General features: G+C 55.6%; 1 protein-coding gene across 2 annotated transcripts in view; it reads left to right on the forward strand.

Annotated features, from left to right (window-relative positions):
- CASKIN1 (CASK interacting protein 1) overlaps positions 1-23,503 on the forward strand; it is a 156,654-nt gene that overhangs the window by 87,750 nt on the left and 45,401 nt on the right. For both annotated transcript variants that reach the window (XM_073361691.2, XM_073361692.2), the window contains exons 2-3: positions 18,742-18,793; positions 23,263-23,360. In XM_073361691.2, the coding sequence (XP_073217792.2) occupies positions 18,742-18,793; positions 23,263-23,360 (150 nt within the window). The remainder of the gene's footprint in view (positions 1-18,741; positions 18,794-23,262; positions 23,361-23,503) is intronic.

Consider the following 23,503-nt stretch of genomic DNA (forward strand, 5'->3'; position numbering starts at 1 on the left):
TGCCCGAGAGGGGGCAGAGTGGCCGCAGGCTGTGTGTGAATTCTCCTGTTCCCCGGTGTTTAATTACAGGGCCATCCTCAGGCAAAGCCACATGCAGCAGGTCGTGCCTTGGTCACCGGCTGAGCTCCCGCAAGCACATGGATTAGGGATAGCTCCCCCGTTCTTGCCTGGCTAGCTGGCTGTGAGTTTATTATGAACCCAGAGTGTGGGGGACGTTCCCACGGGGTTGGCCTGTGCTGGCAGCTTGGATTTCTCTGCACGTGTGTGTTGTTCCCTTTAAACCTCTTGGCGGGACTGGCTGGCTCTGGAAATGGGAACAGAGTCTGGAGTGTCTCTGAATTCTCTACAGGCCAGTGGTGACCCCAAGTTCCCCGCCCTAATGGCCAGCAGTGCTAGAGTGATGTGAGTTGGGCACGTCTCAGGACAGGTGCTTGGGAATGCTTGGCCACGTCACACCCATAAATCCCAGCATCACCAGGGCCATTAATTCTTGCTCTGGGTGTCACAGTCTCAGCAGAGGGGCTGAAGACTGACTGGGCCATGGAAACCTTATGTCCCTCTTGCTTCTGGAGTGTGTGAGGGGGTGTCCAGCTCAGAACCGAGGGGCGCTGGCTGGGGACGGGTGACGGAAGCCTGTGTTGGTCCTGTGGATACAGGCTTCCTTCGGTGTGGGGCTGTCGGTCCAGCCCCTTTCACCACCAAAGGGATTAGATCCCTGCAGTCACACCGGCTCTGGGCTGGCCCAGGGGGCATGCACTGATCCCGGGCAGGTTTGGGCAGACACTCCCTTCCAGGACTGTGCAATAGGAGGAGTTTCTGCCCCCTCCCTAGTATTTGGTTAGAGGTGGGGTGCTCAGTCCCGGGGCCATTGGTCTGCCCCTGTCTGGAGTTGGAATATTCCCGCTTGGCCAGCATGAGTGCGTTGCCTGGGGTGGGCGTTGCTGCATCCGGCTCGGATCTCCAGCGCTCGCTTTCTCAGCTGTGCTGCTCATTCGTTGCTGACGTACTTTGTTAATATGTTAAACAAACAGAAGGCTCCATGTGGGCTCAGTTCAGAGGAAAGCTGATCTCCCCCTGCCCCCACACCTTTGTGATACATTCTCTTCCTGCCCGATCTGATTCCGTGGCGAAGAAGCAATTGTGTCCGATGTGCTCCAGGTACAGACCAAGGAGCAGGTACCTGGCAGAGCGCTGCGCCCTCGGTGCCGTCGGGTGACAGGGGAGCTGTCCCACCAGCCCCAGAGCTGGGGGTCCCGGCTCCCCATGAGTGTCGCTTTGCTGCTGTTTCAGGCCTTTCCCAGTAATTACCCAGCTGGTGTCTCTAGGACAGTGGCTCTCCGCCAGAGGTACGTGTACCTCTGGGGGTAGGCAGATGTCTTCCAGGGGGGACATCAGCTCATCTAGAGATTTGCCTAGTTTTACAGGAGGCTACATAAAAAGCACTAGTAAAGTCAGTACAAACTAAAATTTCATACAGACAAAGACTTGTTTATACGGCTCTATATAGTACACGCTGAAATGTAAGTACAGTGTTTATATTCCAGTTGATTTATTGTATAATTGCATGGGAAAAATGAGAAAGTCAGCAATTTTTCAGTAAGACTGTGCAGTGACACTTTTGTATTTTTAGGTCTGATTGCGTAGGCAAGTAGTTTTTAAGTGAGGTGAAATTTGGGGGTACACAAGATAAATCAAAGAATCATCGAATATCAGGGTTGGAAGGGACCTCAGGAGGTCATCTCGTCCAACCCCCTGCTCAAAGCAGGACCAATCCCAACTAAATCATCTCAGTCAGGGCTTTGTCGAGCCTGACCTTAAAAACCCCTAAGGAAGGAGATTCCACCACCTTCCTAGGTAACCCATTCCAGTGCTGCACCACCCTCCTAGTGAAAAAGTTTTTCCTAATATCCAACCTAAACCTCCCCCACTGCAACTTGAGACCATTACTCCTTGTTCTGTCGTCTGCTACCACTGAGAACAGTCTAGATCCATCCTCTTTGGAACCCCCTTCAGGTAGTTGAAAGCAGCTATCAAATCCCCCCTCATTCTTCTCTTCCGCAGACTAAACGATCCCAGTTCCCTCAGCCTCTCCTCATAAGTCATGTGTTCCAGTCCCCTAATAATTTTTGTTGCCCTAGGCTGGACGCTTTCCAATTTTTCCACATCCTTCTTGTAGTGTGGGGCCCAAAACTGGACACAGTACTCCAGATGAGGCCTCACCAATGTCGAATAGAGGGGAACGATCCTGTCCCTCAATCTGCTGGCAATGCCCCTACCTATACATCCCAAAATGCCATTGGCCTTCTTGGCAACAAAGGCACACTGTTGACTCATATCCAGCTTTTCGTCCACTGCAACCCCTAGGTCCTTTTCTGCAGAACTGCTGCCTAGTCATTCGGTCCCTAGTCTGTAGCGGTGCATGGGATTCTTCCGTCCTAAGTGCAGGACTCTGCACTTGTCCTTGTTGGACCTCATCAGATTTCTTTTGGCCAAATCCTCTAATTTGTCTAGGTCCCTCTGTATCCTATCCCTACCCTCCAGTGTATCTGCCACTCCTCCCAGTTTAGTGTCATCTGCAAATCAGACTCCTGAAAGGGGTACCATAGTTTGGAAAGGTTGAGAGCCAATGAGCTAAACAGACAAGGCATGCTCCAGGTGTCGCCAGCAAGTATCCTTGTGCTCCCGCTGCCTGCATCTCCTAAGGGCAGAAAAACACCTGTCTCTAGCTGTCTGGGATGCCCTCTGCCGTGACAGTGGGCACTCTGCCTCGTGCATTCACGTCTCAGCAGGGGAAAGGAAGAGGGCTCCATCTCCCTGGTTTGGAATGAGACGTGTGTGTAATCTCTGTGAGCGCAGCTCCCGACATGGGTTTAACGGGGCAGGGCACTGGCTTTGCCCCCCGATGGATCCCTGGCATTACGGGTCTCTTCAACAGCACACCAAATGGCCTGTGACGTTAGCCTCTCTGCGGCTGCGTGGCTGAGTGGGTCTGGGATGGACGGGAGCAAGTCTCGCTGAACATGCCCCCCCATTCACCCAGCAGCCATGTCCCATTGGCACAGGCTGGCATACTGTGGGGAATATCCCCCATCCGCTGCCACCCTGGCTCCCACCCGATCCTACCGCAGTGCCAGCCTGAAACAGCGCCATGCAGAGCTCAGCTGTCCCTGCTGATTTCTAGGGAGCGTTGGGCTGGTCACAACCCCCAGCCGGGAACATTCGGGCTTTAGAAGGGTCGGTCTCTGGGCCTGCCTGCTTGGGCCTCCGCAGCTGACCTGTGGCGCTGTCTTGTATGCAGATGGTACCGTCTCATGTGCCAGCTGTCCTTCCCTACCAGGGCTGGCGTTCGGCATTCCTCCAGGGTTCAGTGTGCGCCGAGCAGCTCTAATTAAGCTCAAGCTTGTTTGGAGTGTTTCAGGCCCCAAGTTCGTTTGTTGGCGGGTCTCTGATGCCGTGGTGAGACGCCAGTAGAGGACAATGGGATCCCTGGGTCTGCTGAACCTTCCCTTGGGAGGCGGTTGATTGCATGCTGGTGCTAAAGGCTCGTTCAGCTCAGCGAGGCGAGGTCCCGCACACGGAGGGGAATGCCCTGGCTCCGTTTGCCAGGATCTGCTGGAGGCACTGGGACCAAGTCCATTGCTAGCCAGTGGGCGGCTCGGTGGTATGGAGGCGCAGCTGTCCGGGCTTCCTCCCCACTGCTCCCACGAGGCCGTTGCAGCCTCTCCCTTGTGACTGCGATAGGCGCTGGTGGCTGGGGCTGTGTTTACCTGTCTGCTGACCCGGAGAGAAACCTCCCAGCCCAGTGTGTTAGCCACCAGCGGCCACCAATGCTTGTCAGCCCTTACTCACCGGGGCTGCTCAAAGGTACCACAGCCAGAATCCCCTCGATTCTCCGGCCCTCTCCCGACATGAGCAGCTGCCCCTTGGCACACTGAGCCACATCGAAAACCGGACACCTGGCAACCCTATGGCTAGCCAGAATCATCAAAGGTCACATGGTCCTTGCAAGAGCCAGGGTGGTGGTGCAGCTGTCCTGGCTGGGCTCCAGCCTGCCTGATGCTCTGCTTCCCCACAGACCTTCTCCCATTTCAGTGGGATGCTGGAGCCTTCACAGCATTTCGGGGCAGGAAGCTGTTTTGCCCTGCACGTCCCTTGCACCTCAGAGGTGGCTGGGGGAATGTGGGTATGTGGTTTTACCCCAGATCTCTCTGGCTGAAAGGCGCTCTGGAAGGGTGGGCGAGCAGCCTGCAGCCCTGCTGTGCAGTAAAAAGGAAGGGGATCCTTTGGAGGGGATATGATGGGGGCCGTTTGTGTTCTGGCAGCCCTCACAGCATGTTGGGCTGGGTGCTGTTTGCACAGAGAGGGAGGCACCCTAGGTGCTCGTGCTGTTGGAAGGTGAGCAGTGTGGAGGGTGCGGGGAGAAGGAGATCATCCAAATCTCCAGAGCTGCGATACACCCTGTGCACAAGACATGGGCATTCTGTTGCGTTTTGGGAGTGAGCAGTTCTGCTGACCCCGATCCGCCAGGGACTAGCCCCTGCCGGCTGGCCTGAGACGTGATTGCATTAGCTGTTTGCTTCCTCCTTTGCTCTTGTTTAATGTCATCACAGTGACAAGCCGGTGGATCGAATTAAATCTGGCTGCTGCGCGGCTGCAAGGCACGGCGGTGCATGCCGGGGAGGGACCGGGCAGGCTGGCAGGGGGACTCGCTCCCCTGACGAGGGCTGCGTGAGGCAGGCCGCACGCATGGTGAGCTTCGGCCACAGGTGGAGCGCAGCAGATCCCTGGAAGGGGAGTGTGTGTGGCAGGACATCGTGGGAACTGCGTCTTTCCGTGCTCCCATGTGCTGCAGGGAAAGGCAGTGAATCAGCATCAGCCCCTCACTCCCTGGCACTGGCATTTGCCATCCGCACTTTGAGCCAGCCATGGCTCTCAGATGCATCCCCGAACGTATTTGTAGTGAAGCCCCGCGCCCTGCTGCCCGCTGGGGAGGTTGGTCAGGGCTGCGGTCTCTGCCCAGTGGGGGAAGTGCGGGCACAGACAAGGTGAGCGCCATGGGCCCTGCGCCAGCAAAGCGCACCCAGGTGTGGTTTGCGCTAAATGTGTGAGTGGCCCTGTTGGCCTCAGTGAGCCTGGGGACACACGCTGCAAGCGAAGTGTGCGCTCAAGCGCGCTGCCGGATCAAGGGGTTCGCCCAGCGAGCCGGTGGCAAAGCAAGCATCACACCTGCTCTAAGCAGAGATGCCCTCCCTCCTGGAGCGAAGCGACCTTCTCTGCGCCCCGGGGCCTTCCTGTTGGTTTGGCCAATGCAGCCCTGTGTGGCATATAACTGAACACTCCCCGCGGTCGCGGCGATGGAGGAACAGCTGGATTAGACGACACGCTCTCACGGCCTTGGACGTCTTTCCTTTCTTTTTGCCCATTTTCACTTGTCTTCCCTTCTGCCGGGTCTGTAGTGAGCAGCTTCCAGGCCCCAAATCGCATTCTGCACCCAGCCTGTCAGGAAGATTGATCACTGCTCTTCACGTCTAACTACGTTTCTGGTCTTGATTGACTGATTTCCCATGTGGTCTGGGCAGGCATTACTCCGCTCACGGCTGGCGTGGGCACGTGCGAACAGCAAATGGCTTTGGAGAACGTCCCCTGCATGCAGGCCCCAGTGGCAGATGCACATGCAGGGGCCAGAGTCTTTTTAAACAACCAAAGATCCCCCCTGAGCGTTCAAGGCTAAGGCCCTGGGTGCTGCCAGTGGGCCTATGGACTGCTGGGCCCAGGACCGCATGGGCAGAGGATCGGAGGGTCTTGCTCTGCAGATCTGCTGTACATCCTTGGGCAAGCCTTGGTTTGCCCCACTCTGTGCCTCAGCTCCCCCCCCCACCCTTTGTTTCAGTTGTGAGGTCTTTGGAGCAGCGACTGCCTCTGACTGCGTGTGTGCGTAGTGGGGCCCAGATCTCAGCGGCTTGGTGCTGTGGTTGCAGGAGTGAGATATTGATTTTCTAGCACTGGGTTCAGATCCAGGAAGCTTCCCCCTTTCTCCAAGATCCATCCGTCTCCTCTGACGGTTTCCCAGCCACTGTTCTTTTCCCCAGCTAGGTATATTTTTTTCCTCTGAGGTTTAAAATAGATCTTTGAAGTGGAACAACAATGCTTTATTTAGAGCTAGTCTGAGATCCCAGACTAGGCCTGTGAGTCCCAGGAACCCTCCAGATTGATTTCAGTGGGAGCAGGGCCAAGCCCAATAGGCAGAAAAGCCCTAGACCTCCTGTAGTCTCTGGGGTGGGTTGCTCTGGAGGGAGCCCTCTCCCCTCTGGGTCATGTATGCTCACTCGTTTCCCCAGCATGGTAGAAGGGGCTGTATGTTGTGGGGGTTGCTATGCTCTAGTTCAGGTGTCCTGGTCCCATCCCAGCTCTGGCACACTGTGTTCTGCCTCCTTCACGTCACGGCCTGCCCTGGACTGGTCTGCAGCAGGACTGTACGCTCTTACCCAGCTGTCGCAGGCCACCCCAGAGGTGGCTGCATTTCAGCAATGGGTACGGCAATCCCTCTGGGCACCTCATTCCGAGAGGGTGGGCTTCTCTGTAAGCTCTCGGAGACCCTCTGTGGAAAGTCACTCGAGCCGTGCCCAGGACAATTCCCCTGTCCGCTGCCTTCGAGACCAGCCCTGAGCAGAGATGGCTGCGGAAAGGACGGCTTGCTGAGCAGTGACTAGAGCCCCCAGGGGGGCACAGAGTACTCGACAGAGAGAAGGGGGGCAGGGTATGTAGGCAGCCTGGCTGGCCCTCAAGGGGAGCTCTCACTGCGGAAAAGGCCAGCACTGTCCCAGGAGGGTGGAAGAGGCAGAAGGCCTGTGTCTAGCAGCCTTGCTGAGGCTGTACTGCCTGCACCCGGGTCCCTCCTCAAAGGCCGCCCAGGGTTCTGTGTTGGGCACCGAGATGGGCCCTGGGGAGGGATGAGGAGAGACAGCAGCAGGCTGGGGTGTGAAGGGGATTGCACAGCCTGGGCTGGAAGATACTGGGACCAGCTGCCTGAGCCGGGTGGGGATCGGGGGGTTGGAGGGGGGGCTTCGCTTCCTGCAGAAACCAGTGCAGCTCCACGTGCTTCCTGTTACCGCTTGGGCTCCTGACACAGTGCCAGTGTGGTGCTAGGTGCTGCCCGGTCTGGGTGCCCCTGGGTGATTCGTGGGTGGATGGGCTCCAGTTTCTGGTGGAATGAGAAGGAAGTTAACTGAAAGAGGGAGGCAGTGCAGCCTACATGATAGAGTACTGGTCTGAGACTCAGGAGACCTGGGTCTATTCAGTGCTGCCAGTGGCCGGCTGGGAGCACCATCCTGCTCTGTGCCTCAGTTTCCCCTGCTGTACAATGTGGGTAATGATACGGCCCTGCTGCTGGAACGGGCTAGATAAGAGCTGCCTACTCTTGTGTGATTGCAGAGCGGAGGCCAGGGGAACTGAGTGAGGAACGGACAGCCTGCTGAGGGGAAGGGGCTCCGAGGCGCTTTAGAGCCAGTGCTGGGGAGGGGGCAGGCAGAAGGACTCCCGCCTCCCAGAGATGTCCCCTCCCCAGCGCTGGGCTCTCTAACCATGCTGGCCCAGCCTCCGCTGTCTGGCGCTTAGTGACTCCTGGCTCTCCTGTCTGCCCGTGGTGCCCTGTGCGGGGTGGGTCGTTAGCCTGGCAGCCCTGGTTGTTCCCTCTGAACAGCCCCGCATAGCGCTGTCTTGTCGATAGCCCCGAGACAGGCAGCTGAGCCGGAGCCCTCCTCCACCGGCTCTCCTCCCCGCTTGGGAACCTCTGCCGGGGCCCAGAGCCACAACGCCCGGGGCCTTGCCAGCAGCAGCAGCCTCTGCGTTGCCTCGTTCCTGCAAGACAGCCCTGGCGTTGCCATGGTACTCGCCAGATGTGCGCGTGTAGCGCGTCTGGCCCTGGGACGATGCTCCTTGTAAGGAGCGGTTTCACCCACCCTCCCCTTGCTCTGCCGGATGCCGTGAGTCACTGCCAGGCATGGTGCTGGCGGGTGCCTGCTCTTAGGCAGGCAACCCGTGAGATTGCCGTGGGGCTAGGGGGGGCCTGTGCTGGGCTGCGGCCCCTTTGCCTTGGTGGGCGAGGTCACCCTGCTGGCCTGGCCCAGCCTCGTTACCAGTAACGATGAACGCCAAGAGAGTGGGCACTCAGCTCAAGCGGACGTGGGGCAGGGCAGGGGTGTTATCCCTTTGTTACCGGTGGGGAGACTGGACAAGAGCCTGCTCCCAGCCCTGTGCCTTAGCCTCCTTTGAGAGCTAGGCCCAGAGACCCCAGCGGTGTCGGCTCAGGGGCTCCCTTCTTCCAAGGTGGTGGCTAATGTGAGCCACGGGTGGGTTGTTCAGGGAGGACTTTCAAAAACCGAGGTCCTGTCTTGTCCTCCAGGGCCAGTGAGCCCCGTGGCTCTGCCTAGCAATCAGGGTTTGCTCCGCTGTCCCGGCCAGCGTTTCCCCTCCATGTGCAGCCGTTGAGCTGATATCTGTGCCCCCCAGGGGTGCTGTAGTCTGTGGGTGTGGTGGGGCCCTTCGGAAGGGAAGGCCCTAAGTACCTGTGAGACCTGGTTATCTGGCTGCTCTGGGGCACATGGCTCAACCCTGCGATGGCAGCCCAGATGTTCGGTCTTGGCAGGCCAGCAGCTCGGTCGTTGCCAGGGGACTCTGGGGACATGTCACAAATGAGCAAGGAGCCTGAGTCATGGAGGGATCCGGGGAGCCGACCCACCTCCCACAGCGCTGGGGGAGCAAAGTTCAGTGACGTGCCCAGAGGCACGCAGGCTGTCTGGAGCAAAGCTGGTGGTTAGAGCGGGGCTGGACAAGCATCCGGTCCCTACTCCAGCACCCCCTGCCCGTGCCGAAGGGTAAAGGTGTCAAAGAACAGGCTTGTAATTCAAACCCAGACGGCTCTGTTTGCGTTGGCCCCGTGCCTTTGTGCTCTGGCTTCCCCTGCTCCCATGCTGCGGCTGTGCCAGGGCTGGGATGAATATCCCTTTAATTGAAAGCCTTAGCTGTATTAGTGAGTAAATCTTATGTAAATCTTACAAAATTTGTCATAATTTTGGTAATTGGATTGATTCCCAGTGTTTTATTTTCTCTGCTGTTTAGCGGGAGGAAAGTCCCACCCTCTGCCAGGCACAATTTGGGTTTTGAGCACAGCCAGGCTTCATTTAGCATTCTGCTAACGCAGCATGAGCGGTAGTGGCTCCAGGTGTGGGCCGTCCTGCCAAACCCAGTGGCCTCGGGGGAGCGAGGAGGCCTCTGCACAGCCAGAGTGAGAGCCAACCCCGAAGGAGAACAAGCCCTGCTACGAAACCAACTGCGGTTCTGTCACTGGCTTGAAAGCCACTTTGCCAAAGTGTTTCTGTGTGTGGTTAAACAGCAGCCATGTTCCACTCCAGAGGTGGCTGCCATCCAGTGGTGGGCGTAGGGATTCTGTGGTTTGTAAAGCACATTGGGCTCCTTTGGGATCAAAGGTGCTATCAAAGCAGTGTGGTCCAGTGGCCATTCTACTCCTGGCTCTGCAAAACCCTCGTTCTCAGTCTCTCTCTCTTTCTAATGTTGGGGTAATATTTACCTGTCTTCGAAAAGCCCTTTGGGAGGCTCAAAGCAGGTGGGTGGGTGCAGCATCTACGAATCAGTTGGTTACTCATGTGCATTTCGACGTCAGCTCGGCGGTGGGTTGATCAGAGGCAGGGTGTGCCCTCTAGCAGAGAAGGGGTTGGGGTTCTTAGAGGGACTTTATGGGTTCTCTGATGCTGTGGTCGAGTGGCCTTGCCTGGAGCACCCCGCTGCAGCTGGCCACAGCATGAAAGGCACACTTGCCTCAGCTTCCCCCCTTCTGAGTCCTCCTGCTCCCTGGCCCTCTCGCTGTGCCCCTGGGTCCTGCTCTCCAGTCAGTGTGTGAGCTTCTCCGGTGGTCCTCTGCCTGCAGCCCTCTCTAGCTCTTGGCCCTGGCTTCCTGGCTTGGGGATGCCAGCCAGCAAACTCCTCTTGTTGCTCTCCTGTCTTCAGGCTTCTCCCCGGTCCCAAACATCTCCTAGCCAATGTCTCCCTATTCCCAGGGCGGCCCTGCGGCGAACGTCCTGTTCTCTACAGCTTTCCCCAGAGACGGCCTCCCCCAGTCTCCGGACTTTTCCTGACTGCCTGTCTCTCGCTGCTGCTGCTGCTGCTTTATGGCAAAGCAGACTCATCTACTGAGTCTGTAACCACCACTTACTAAATTCCTCAGGCATTCATGGCACTGCACTGCACTCCCTGCTCTAGCACCGTAAAAAAACCCGTAGTCGAGCTTTTTTAATGATCCCCCCTCGTTCCCAGTCCTCTCAATAACCCACTCCTCATATAGTCTGTCACCCGAACGCGTCTAACTGCTTCATAAAGGGCCTGTCTTTCCTGGGAACATTTCCTGCATTCGCATGCCAGGTGATCAGCTGTTTCTTTATCCTTACGGGTGTTCCCCACCCCAACTCTGTGTCTCTTCAATAAACACAAAGTATTATTCAAACCATGGCGACCACTTATTCTAAATACAAGTACCTCATTACCCTCTAGTTTGGGGCACACTTCAGAGAATGTTCTTCCATGTTTCTCCATGGCCCACAATTTGTGCCATTCCTCTTTCAATCCCTGTTAACTAAACTTTGAAATTCCTGCTTACTCAAAGGAATCTTTATCTCAGTTTCTCCACGTTTCAAAACGTTGTTCGCTTCTCATCCGCCATTTCATTGCCAGGTGGCCCAACCGGTGCTGGAATCCATGCTAGTGCTATGTTCGCACCTGTGCGTGCTAACTCTGTTGCCAAAAACAATATTTAATTTATTAGATCACTCTGGCTTTCTGTTATACCCCTTTTACTTGCCAGCAGTATACCTGATGATGAATCCAAGTCGAGAACAGCTGTGGTAGGCCATACGTCCCATATCCAGTTTGACGCCAACATGATTCCCACCCATTCACCAGTTAGCATGGCTGCAAAATTAGATATTCTTTTAGATTTCTTAACTCCAGTCTCAGGGGTGAAAAAAGGTGGTCTACCTTTTTTTCCCCATCTTTAGCTCTGTCAGAATGTATGGTGCAATGGTGACTCCATTTACCATATATAAACTCATAAACTTTATCTTAAATTGGTCCAATAAAAGATATGACCTCGTCCCCCCCGGTCTCTTTAACCCTTATCTGTCACATAGGATGACTCTGTCCTTCCCTTTACTTTATTCTACAATTCTAAATCCACATCCAGAAAGATGATATGCCAGGTATAAATTACAGCCTAGCTCACGAAAGCTTATGCTCAAATAAATTGGTTAGTCTCTAAGGTGCCACAAATCCTCCTTTTCTTTTTGCGAATACAGACTAACATGGCTGTTACTCTGAGAACTATCAATGTTAATCTCCGAGACTTTCCTTTTTGCTTCAGTCTTTTACCCGCATTTTAACCCAAGGAGCATGAGGGAGTTTATTGCGTCGGCCTACATTCCTGCTGCACAATTCCCAGCATTTCTCATATATTTGTCCACAATTCGTGTCTGCCGTGTTTCCCTTCAGTTTAACCCAAAATGCCAGACCGAACATTGCCACTCTTAAGCTGATAGACATTTCTCAGACAGCTACCTGAGTTACATCCAGCGGTGTCATAACAATGTACCACATGCAATTTGTAGCGCTCGGGTCTTGAATTGATTCAAACGTCTAAAGCCCTGATTTGGATGCAGAATTAAAGGCTTGACGCTCGTAATGTATGCTCTATACAGCATCGTCAGTACTTTCTTATCTTTTCCCTGCTTAATCCCAGCAATGCTTGTAAATAGAGTAAGCCTACCCTTACATTTGTTTGTAAAACTTTCCTATGTGACCCTTCCAAGTAAGTTTATTATCAAATAAATTGGTTAGTCTCTAAGGTGCCACAAGTACTGCTTTTCTTATTATCAACAGTGTGCCCAGAAATTCAAAACTGTTAATGACATGCACCTGTTCGCCATAAAGATCTGAATTACACTCATCTTTCATTTTGCTTCTAGTGATGCTCATTCCCTTTGGTTAGCGGTTGAAAATTGAAATTCCCAAACATCTCCCCATTCCCACCCCACCTCTCACTGCGTCTCTTCCAGATCTTTTATGGTGGCCAGGTGCTGCCCTTCAGTCACAGAGTCCCCGGGCGATGCTCTGGAACGGCTCCCTACAAAACCAGTCAGGACTCTGGGGAAGTCTCCTTTCTGGGAGCAGCCTGTCTTCAGGACACACAGCTCACACAACTTCCACCTTCCTGGGTCTGACCTTGGAGCTTTCAGCATCCTCTGCCCCTCCGTGCATTTCCCACAGCGAGTCCGCCCAGGCGGGGTCCTGGGGAAGCCAGAGGGTCCTGCCCCCCAACTCCGCAGTCAGACGTGACTCTCAGCCAGCCAGTAAAACAGAAGGTTTATTAGATGACAGGAACATGGTCTAACACAGAGCTTGGAGGTGCAGAGAACAGGACCCCTCAGCTGGGTCCATTTTGGGGGGCAGTGAGCCAGACAACCACGTCTGCTCTTCACTCCATGTCCCCAGCCAACCCCAAACTGAAACTCCCTCCAGCCCCTCCTCCTCTGGGCTTTGTCCCTTTCCCAGGCCAGGAGGTCACCTGATTCCTTTGTTCTCCAACCCTTTAGCTCTCACCTTGCAGGGGGGAAGGGCCAGGCCATCAGGTGCTAGAAAACAGGGTGTCGGCCATTCTCTGTGTCCAGACCCCTGCACACACCGGCCCTCTAGGGCTCTGCAACGACAATGCACCCTTATCCCCCCACCTAGATACTTAAGAACTGCCTAGGGGAAACTGAGGCACCCCCACACTATTCAGAGGAAACATTAAGAACAGTCCCACTTTGTCACACCTTCCCTCTTAACTAACCCCACTGGGAGCCCCTGCTCTGGTGCAGGGGAGTTGGACCTGCTTTAATCACAGGGGCCAGGAACCCTGTGACGGCCATGCATCCATTACAGCCACTGGTTTTAACTCAGTTGCTCTGACGGTACCAAATCCTTCATTGTTGCTTCCATTTATCCTGTCTCCTGCCTCTCTGCCAGCTCAAGGAGTCTCTTAATTCTTCATTGTCAATTTCAGCTGCATTCTGGTCTCTTCTGAAAAACAGACGCAGCTGTTAGGAACACAAGAGTTCCTGTACCGGAACAGAGCAATGGTCCGTACGCTCCAGCCTCCTTCCTCTCTGCCAGCACAGGCTGATGGGCTATCTACTCAGAAACCACTCCTGAATGAAAAAAGAAAAGGAGGACTTGTGGCACCTTAGAGACTAACCCATTTATTTGAGCATGAGCTTTTGTGAGCTACAGCTCACTTCATCAGATGCATACTGTGGAAAGCGTCTTCTACACTTTCCACAGTATGCATCCGATGAAGTGAGCTGTAGCTCATGAAAGCTTATGCTCAAATAAATTGGTTAGTCGCTAAGGTGCCACAAGTCCTCCTTTTCTTTTTGCAAATACAGACTAACACGGCTGCTCCTCTGAAAACTCTCCAATGGTGGGCAATTCCTGATGCTTCTGAGGAAGGATAAAAATCCCCCAGTCCAGCTAATTGTGCAATCCTGCACTAGGCTGGAGATTGCTTCCTGTACTTCGCTGTTGATCATCTTCACCCTGTAGTATGAGGAGTGAGCTATTAAAATTTGTACCCTGCTTCGTGTGTTACAGATGCTGATCTTATCAATATAAATATCTAAACCCACTTGCCTCAATAGTATTGTGCAGCAGAGAGTTCTGCAGGCTAATCACAGATTTTGTTCAGTGATAATATGCTTTATCCAGCTTTGTACTTGTCACTTTTCAAGGCTGTTGTGTTCTCCCTGTTCTGCGTGTTAATGGATGGTGTAAATAAGAGCCCAGCTGGCTTCACTATTTACTGCATACACCACTTTTTCGGGAACCCACTTAGTTTGGAACTCTGTTTAACTGGGATGTCTCCCAGGGAACTGGTTTCAGAGTGGTAGCTGTGTTAGTCTGTATCAGCAGAAAGAACGAGGAGTATTTGTGGCACCTTAAAGACTAACAAATTTATTTGGGCATAAGCTTTCGTGGGCTAAAACCCACAAATACATTTGTTAGTCTCTAAGGTGCCACAAGTCCTCCTCGCTGTGTTTCCCAGGGAGCTGTTTAGCCCAACCACAGGGGACCCCACTGAACTCTGGGCCAGACAGCATCAGCAAACATGCTCCTTAGGGAGTGCCAAGGGACTAAGTGATTTATAACCGAGTGTGACGTAGGTGTGAAACTCTCCAAGTTTTGGTCTTTTAATACAGAATTTGCCAAAACCAGACGAAAAGACGAAGAAACGAAGATGAAGGAGAGCGAGCCGCCTTTGTGTTCATTTCCCTTGGCGCCAGACACTCTTGTAGGTGCTTTTTCAGCCTGAATTTAGTTTTTAAAGTCGCTTCTTCTCCAAGTCAGAACAGACACTTAGTGCAGATGCTGGGCTGCCTGCCAAGGCATCCAGTTCAAAGGGTTCCTCTCTTTGATATCTCCTCCAGTGCTGGAGAGCCTTGAGATCTGGGGCCTAGGACCCTAGGGGGCCCTCCGTCAGCAGCGGAGACGGCTATCTGCCTGCACCCAGAACGGAGGAGATGCACCCTTGCCCTACAGGTGCAGGGTATGTGGGGGGCTGTGGCCAGTCAGCAGGTGAGAGGTGCTCCAGCTTCTGGGGCTGGGCAAAACATTAATGGATTGAGGACCAGGGGAGACATGACCTCTCTTGCTCCTTGTCCCGTGGCTCCTGGGTGGGACGGTGCTGGCTGCAGGGAGCTCTCACAGCCATCTAGGCACACGATGGGCTTATAGTGCCTGGGTGGGTACGGCGTGAGAGGGCGTCCCCAGGCGAGCCCCTTGCCTTGTGTGACGTTATTGACGTGAACTGGGACCGTATAGATCATGGTTGCAACCAAGGTCCTGTAGTGGCACCAAAGCTTGTATAAAGGGGGTCAAATAAGGTGTCTAAGACAAGATTATGGTTGGCTGGTTAGGATTATGCTGTCTGTTTGCATGTATCATTTTTGTAGTTAAAGTTATAAGTATTGGCTCTATACTGTCTGTAGTTCAAACTTGTGCTGTGCTTCTGGGTGACACCCCAGACAAGCTGGTGTCAGCTCTGCCTAGCCTGCTGGATGGCCCATTAAGGACCATCAGCTACACAACTGACCCATTGAGAGAAGGCAGACACGCCTTGGGACTCAGCAAGGTATGCAGGGGACCTGCCTATGGACAGAACTCTTGAGGTTTTTCCAGGCCATGGGATGGACAGCTTGTCTTTGGGACAAAGAAAGCAGAGACCACATGGCAAGAGACTATAAAAAGCTCCTGCAGCTCCTCCATCTTGTTTTCAATCTTGCTTCATACCTCTGGAGAGACTTTGCTACAAACTGAAGCTTTGAACCAAGGACTGAAAGACCCATCCCAGCTGGGGATGTTCTCCAGAGACTTGATTTGAACCTGCAGTTTATTCTATCACCGCTGCAAGCCTGAACCAAGAACTTTGCCATCACTGTATGTCATTGATTCCATTTAACCAATTCTAGCTGTCATCTATATTTCTTTCCTTTTATGAATAAACCTTTAGATTTTAGATTCTAAAGGCTCGGCAACAACGTGATTTGTGGGTAAGATCTGACTTGTATATTGACCTGGGTCTGGGGCTTGGTCCTTTGGGATCGAGAGAACCTTTGTTCTTTTACTGGGGTATTGGTTTTCATAACCATCTGTCCCCATAACGAGTGACCCTGGTGGTGATACTGGGAAACTGGAGTGTCTAAGAGAATTGCTTGTGTGACTTTTGGTTAACCAGTGAGGTAAAACCAAAGTCCTCTCTGTCTGGTGGGTTTGGTTTGCCTTGGTGTGCAAAGGAACCTCAGCCTTGGGCTGTAACTGCCCTGCTTTAAGCAATTTGTCCTGAATTGGCACTCTCAGTTGCATCCTGCCAGAACCAGCATTGTTACACCTTGCTTAGCCTGTTGCCTTGCTCAGCGCTCAGCAGCTGGGGTGCAGGGAGCCGCTCACCTTTGGGATGCAGCCAGCAGCGTGCTGCCAACTTTCCAGCCTGGTGTAAAAACAGCTCCACTTAGCGCCAGCCTCCCTGCAACCTGCGGCTGCCTTTGTTTCCAGCTGGAATAAAGCGTGGCACTGGGGAGGGATGCACCGCTACCTGCAGAAGGGGCTGAGTGTCTTCTCAGCCGGCAGGAGCAGGGGCTGGGTACTGCTGAAGGGGGAGCAATCGCTGAGCGCTGTCAAAGGCTGTGGCTCTGGAGAAGCAGGAAGGAGCTGCTTGGGAGTATTTGTATCTGATGCTTGGGAGTATTTCTCAGCATCAGAAGGAGCATTCGCTCCTTTTCTGCCTGAGCTGCAGGCCTAGGGGCGGCTGTGGCTCTGTCCAAGGAGATGCTTTCTCAGATGTATGTGGATTTTCTGGGGATTTCATCTGTGCGACGGGCTCTGATACAGGGGAGATGAATGTGCGTGTCAGCCAGGACCCTTTATTTGTTGACGGCACTCGGGAAGAGGTGGATTGGGCCTCTGGGTATAGGAAATGAGAGAGGGTTAGCAGATGTGATGCTCTATAGCAGAGAGACGCAGATGCAGATCATGGCAGGAAGCGAGTGTCCAATTGAAGCAGAAGATTGCCATGTCATTTCCCTGGCTAGGGCAGCATCACGCCTCCTGCTGAGCTGGGTCACAGACTTAGGTAGGGCTGCTTCCCAAGCCACTGCACCCAGCGTCCCAGTGTGTGTGAGGGGCAGCAGCCTTCCAGAGAATGGGTCAATCATGGGCATTAAGCACGTGTTCCTGAAATCATGTGATTTTAAAAAATACCAAGTTTGGGGTTCTCGTTTTTTCTAGGCATTGAGCCTTTAGGGCTCATGTTTTCCAGCTTCCTTGGTGACCATGCCAGAAACGTAACTTGTGTTGTTGTTAATAATTAAAGCTGAAATTCTGTCAAAATAACATGACTCCCAGAGCTGGGTCTGTAAGAAAGAAACACCGTATACCATGAGAGAATCCCAAGAGCTGGCAATGCTGTGTCTCACCCAGAGGTAGTTGCATTTCAGGGGAGGATGAAGTTAGAAATTCCTGGTGGCATGTGGCAGGGAAGGTGTTTTGGTCTCCTCCCCAGAGATGTAAGGGGCTGTGATACGCATATCCCGGCCAGGCATGTGCCAAGGTGAGACCTGAGCGACAATGGTCCCAGCAGAAGCCCCTAGTGCGCACGCAGTTATGCTGGTGGAGCTGTGCTGTTACCAGGACAACTTATTTCTCCAGGGCAGGGAGGGGTGAAGGGGCTGAAATACACAATGCCAGCAAAAGCCCAGCGTTGCTGGAATAGCTGTGCCCGGCTAAGAGCGCTTTGCAGGTACGGTGCTGCCTGGCGGGACAGGTGGACTGGCAACACCTTCCAGGTGTAGACTGCTATAAGTACCACTGCTCTCGGACCGGCCTGTTCACAACAGACCTGATTGGAGAAGGAGCAAAGAGGTTCGCTGGAGACCCTTTCAAAGCAGGGCAGCTGCCCCCGCACGCTCGCACTAAGCAGCAGCCTGGGCAGGAGGAGGATTGAGGCCTCTATCTTCCATGTGCAGAGCAGCCTCGTCTGCCTGGGGGCCCCATCCCTGAGCTCACGGAGCTGATACGTTAGAGCTGGGATTCTCCACTGGGCCCTGGGGCAGTATGGTGCAGTGCGGGCAGGGGCTGGGGTCTTCACCATCATGTCATCTGACCCTGGTTAAAACACCATTGCCACGTCTGGTGGAGAACCATCAGCGTGTCTCGCTCCTCATCCCAGCACTGCTGGCAGCGTGGCCACCCCGAGCCCTGGAAACGGAGCCCCCGTGGCACCCATCACAGATTTGTGTGCCTCTTATTTTATGTGGGTTTAACCCAGTTTTCTAAACCCTGACTCTGCAAAGTATTTCTGGGTGGCCCCCAAGCCATGCGATGGGATTATTCATGGGGGCCTGTGCATTGCCAAGGCCTTGGTTTCCCTCTGCTCTTTCCTGGGCTTGAGGAGACCTGGCTGCAGTGGGAAAGGAAGGGTTCTGACAGGATCCCTGCTTCCATTTGGCGGCCCAGCGTGAAATCCTGCCAGCTGTCAACTGCGTGGGCCCCTGCTCGCTGCCTGGGAACCGTGACATTGTCGAAGCAGGGGGTGATGCCCAGCCAGCCCTCTGGGCTGTGATGTCTGTAACGTCCCCTCCTGTCCCCAGTTCCCTGTGCCCTGACGTGAAGGAAATGGACACTGTAGAATGTGCAGGGCCTGAGCCAGAGCCCACAGAAGTCTGGCTGGCTTAGAGGCCTGAGCTATGGCGCTTCTCTCTGGTGAGGTGCTGATTCGAGTCCTGCCCAGGCTGGTGGCACACGGCAGATGAACTGGGCATCTCAGCCCAGTTTCTGGTGGCAAAGTGCCCACATCCGCCCCCTCCGCGCCCCCCCCCCACAGCTGGCCGTAGCTGGGCCCTTTGCTGGGATTCTCTGAATGGGCCACGAAGTGAATGTGCTCCTGTCCCATCCCAGAGTGGGTCCAAGGCAGGATCGAGTCTCCCCTGCTGCTTTCAGGGCTGTCCCCATTCCGTGGTTCTGCAGGGGCCCTTAAGGTAGCATAAAACGGCGTTTACAAAGCAAGGGACAAAGTGCCATTTATCAGAGCTTGGGTGAACGTCCCTGTTTGTCACTTGTTTAATGTTTGCTTTCTCTCTCCCACAGAGCTCCTCGGCTCGGCAAAGAGAGTCAATGTCAACTTCCAAGACACTGATGGGTAAGTAGATGCAACCTGCATGCTCCGGTGACCAGCTGAGTGTGTGACTGGGGGCGCTTGCCACTTGGATAGTGCTAGAAGAAGAGCATCTCAGGTGTCTGAGAGCCCTCCAAGCTCCATGAGGACATTGGGCTGCCCTGTAAATGAATTGCTGTCTGTGGTCTGTTGGCACCTGCCTTTTCCCCCTGGTTTACGAGGGCCTCTTCTTCTTTCGGCCAGCCCAGCTCTGAGATGTCTCAGGGTTCGGGAGAGGGAAGAGACTGCGTCCGGTTCTGCAGTGTCCCCTCCCCACGCGCTGAGCACCCCCAGTGTTCTCTCTTCGGCGCTCTCTGCCCAGCTGCTTTGCTTTCATGAGCTGCTCTGGGAAGCGGGGTTGCTAATTGTTGCATTCGAGCAGCCGGGGGGGGAAACTAGTTTCCAAAACCTCCAGTTTCCATGTTACCCCCAGACAGACTCCTCTAGCTGGCACTGTGTCCCCTGAGTTTTTGGTGGACGGCAGAGGGGAGCGCTGCCTGCCCTGGGGAATGCAGGGTGCGGGGCCTTGTATCTAATGGGCCTCAGTGGAATGGCCACATGATTCGTGCCAAATCAGTTATGCAGACACCGGTGGAATGAAAAGCCAGGCTTGGCTCCAGTCCCGTGGGCTGGATTTAATGCTCTGCCGAGTTTCCCTCAGACCGGGCCTGCGTGGTCTGGAAAATGGGCACAGGATGTCGAGAAGTCACCGGTTACAATTACGTTCTCTCCCTTCGAAGCCAGCGCTGCCTAAACTGCTCTTGAAACCAGCCCCTGGCCTCTGGCTGGCTCCAAAGCCCTGGGCTAGAACAAGCTGCAGTTCCACAAGTTGGGGCTGCCCCCTGTGGAAACCCTGCCTGGGCTAGATGCTACCCGCACCTGGGAAGACACAGCCTCTATCCCCAAAAGCTTAGTCTGAAAACAGACTAGAGCCCAGGTGTTCTGTCTCCACTCCCCGGCGCTCCCCTCTAGGCCGGGCTTCCTCCGAGGTAGGTTCCCTGTAAATAATGGCGCAAACCTGCCTGGCCTCGCAGTCAGTCTGAGGCTTCCTAGGCCACCTGCACAGTCACCAGTAACTCCATCGGAAAGGGACCGGGGATATTTTGTACGCAGGGGTCTGTGTTCCACCCACAGCCTTCAGTGACCCAGCTAACGGGGGGATACTTGGCCCCAGATGTTAGCGGCAACAGGCTGGAAAGGGGGAGTGCACAGCCTGGAGCTCAGGCCCGGGGAAGGGTCAGGCTGGGCTCCTGGCTGACTGCGCCCGGCTGGCTTGCAGGCGCTCTGGACCTGTGGACATGGGGAGGAGACCCTCTCCCTCGCGCTCCTGGCTTGTTCTCATTACGCTGTCGAGCAAGCATGGCTCCTGTTGCTCTGGGCCTGGCTGTTCCCGCTCGGAGCAGCGTCTGAGTGGCTGCGGGGACCGCGAGACGCCTCCGCGGGGCACGGATTCCTTTCCATGAGCAGCATCTGGCCTGGCTCTGTTTGAGCCCTGACAGCTCCTGAGCTGGATCTTCAGCTGCATCCCGCAGCGCAGACAGTGCCAGGCAGCATCGCAGGCCATAGCGTGCACACACATGGTCCTAGGCAGCGCTGCTGGGCAGGGGCACGGAAATCCAGAGGCTCAAAGGCCAGTGCTCAGGGCTGTCTGTTGCCCTGTTCTCTCCTTCGCAGCCGAATCTTCCGGTCCCCTGCTCTCTGTAGCATCAGTAGCAGCCTGGACTCTGCTTCCTCCCCCGTATACCTCTCTGAGATCACAGTGCCCCGTCAGGGCAGAGGACGGGGTGGGAGCTGGCGCCAGGTGGCTCTCCAGGCCTGAGGCGGCAGCACGGGCCGGGGAGCTGGAGCCCTGGGGGGTGGGCTGCCCTTTCCAAAACCACCTTTCAGAGCTTTTTTTTTTTTTTTTCTAGAAACAAAATCAGAGGCACACAGCCCCAGATAGCCCCACGGCACAGAGAGACATGCTCACCCCACCCTCCAAAGCCCTCTACAGGCCGGGTCGATCTGGGATCTCCCGCGGTGCTTTAGGGAAATGCCCCAAGCCTTCCTGCAGTGAGCTCCCTGGGGACAAATGTTGGTTTCTGCATGAGTCTGGGCTTCATGCAGACAGCACAGAGCTCACGGCCGTGGCTGTCACCCATCTCCCCCAGCCCGGTGGGCCAGCCCCAGCCCTGAAAGATGGCCAGCAAGTGGCTCAGGGAGGCCGGTGTGCCCCGACAGCAGCAGCACGGAAGCTGGTACATTGGGTTTTTCTCTCATCCCTTGGAGCTGAACGGATGCAATCTGTTCTGCCTTTGCCAGGTAACTCCTAACCCCTCCAGAGCTGCGCACACAGGTTTGCCTGGAGCAGGCAGGGCCAACAGAGACGCTGGGGAGCTGGAGCTGAACAGAAAATGAATAGCTGCAAAAGCCGCCCGGCTTCTTTACTTCCCCCTCCCCCCGGCCTGTGACTGTGGGCTCTGCTGGCAGGAACGGCCATGGGCTGGCTCCCTGGGGGCTGCATGACCTAGCGGGGTTTTCCCACCCTGCCGTGCTCTGGATCAGAAGCCGACAGCAGAGAGGCAGGAGAGATGAGAGCCTTGCTGGGGAAGGAGCAGGCTGGCTGCAGCATCCAGCGGTGCAGATGAAGGAGCCTGCTCTGCGTGGGGAGGTGCTGCAGACTGCTGGGGGGATGGCAGGGTGGGGAGGGCACTGAGGCAGACCTGGGCCCAGCTGCAGTGCTGGGGGGTGTGGGCAGGCACCGCTGGAGAACTAAATCAGGGAGCTGGGTAGGTTCCAGGCAGGGGTTCCCATTGAGTTGCTCGCTTTGGTTCCTATTGATTCCCTTCGCCTCTTCCTAGTGATTGGCCCCCCAGGGCAGTCTGCTGTGGCAATGCTGGGCTGGCCATGGGGAGCACAGTGCTTGCCTCCCGTGTAAATGACGCGGCCAGGGGTTGCTATCTGGGTCTCTCGTGGCCTCTGGATTATTAGTACTACACGCCCCTCGGTGGGTCGCCAGTAGCGGGGGATTGAACCCCTGAGCCTCTCTGTTCCAGCCCCCAGAGGAGCCAGAGCCCCCCCCCAGTGTTCATGTGATCGCGGATCCTGGCTGACTCCCACTCTCTGTGCCCTGCGCTGTGCCTTGCTGGCTGTCTGGTCAGAGGAGCCAGAAGCTCAGGTGCTGGGTGGCTCTCCAGAGGGATTCAGACAGAAGGGGCCCCTCATCGGTGCCATGGGATCCCCCAGGGACACTCAGACCCTGGGCTTGGCTGGGGTTGGAGGCAGATCTGAGCGCCATCCTGTGCTGCAGTGAATGGGCAGGGAGCTTTGGCCAGGCCCTGCAGCGCAGTTCTCCAGCAAGCAGCCCGGGGCATTCAGGGCAGCTGCTGTAGGGATACGTAGAGGCAGCCTCCGTGCCCAGGGCTCTCCGCAGTGGCTGGTCAGCTGGGCTGGCAGCGGGAGTGAATGGGAAATGTCACGTCCAGCTCGCTCGTCGCACCATTGTCACTGCTGTGTCCGAGCACCTGCCGTGCTCCCTGCTGGGCCGGCGCGTGGGTCACTCTGCGGGCTGGGGCAGGGTCTGGCTTGCGATTCGGCCTGGAGGTTTGAGATCTCCCCTTTGCTGTAATGCACAGCTCAGAGGAGCGGTATTCTCCTAGAATGGACCATTGTCCAGTGGTTAGTGCCGGGGCTGGGTGTCAGGACTCCTGGGTTCTTGCCCAGCTCTCCTGCACACTGGGTGTGTGACCCTAGGCAGATCACCGAGGCACCGAGCAATGAAGGGCTTTGCCCAAGGTCACCTAGCAGGCTGTTGCTTGGAAGAGAACCCAGGCCCCCTAGATCCCAGGCCAGTGCTCTGTGCACTAGGCTGCACTGCTTTTCAATCCCATTGGGTTCTTGGTCCAAGACATAAGGTCAACTGCAGGCCTGGCTGGAGATTCGGGTGCCGATCCCGGGGGGGTGGGGGGAAAGAGGGAAGAGTTTAGTGAAAAAGCAGATTCCCTGCCCTGTGGTGGCAGCGATTCCCTGGGTCACTGACTGCCTGGGATCCCACTGCCTGGACCTGCCTGCCCCTGGGAAACCTGGACCCCCCAGGGTCTCCCCAGAAACCCAGCGCTGCCTTCCAGCTGAGCTGTGCTGTGGATGGTCTCCCCAGGCGGGGCCCTGCTGCTGTAACCCAGGGGAAAATCTCACTCAAGTTCCTCACCAAAGAGCGAACCCCACGTCTCCCTCTCCGTGTATCCAGCCCTTGTTGTAGGCCTGGGCTGTGGGTGGTTCGTGCTGCGCCCTCTGCAGTGTTCTCCTGCGCTCCATGGGGAAGGGGCTGACTGCGAGGGTGGTGGGGTCCCCAGACCCTCAGAAACATCCTCTTGGCGCTAATGCGCTAACCTGTGCCCGAGGTGCTGGGCCGCTCCTGCCCTAGCTGGGACCCCGGGGCGGGGGTCACGGCCTCACCCTGTGCCTTGTCTCCCCAGGTTCTCGGCCCTGCACCACGCCGCTCTCAATGGGAACACAGAGCTCATCTCACTGCTGCTGGAGGCCCAGGCCGCCGTGGACATCAAGGACAATAAAGGCAAGTGCCGGGGTCCATGCCGGGGTCTGGGAGCTCAGGGTGACCCCAGTGAGCTCCGTAACTGGCCGGGTCACAGCAGTGGGGCCCGGGCCGTGCCCATCCGGCTGCTCCCAGCAGGGGCCGTAGGCTCTCCAGGCTGCCAG

The sequence above is a fragment of the Lepidochelys kempii genome, chromosome 10 (genome assembly GCF_965140285.1).
Source record: "Lepidochelys kempii isolate rLepKem1 chromosome 10, rLepKem1.hap1, whole genome shotgun sequence".
NCBI classification, from domain to species: domain Eukaryota; kingdom Metazoa; phylum Chordata; order Testudines; family Cheloniidae; genus Lepidochelys; species Lepidochelys kempii.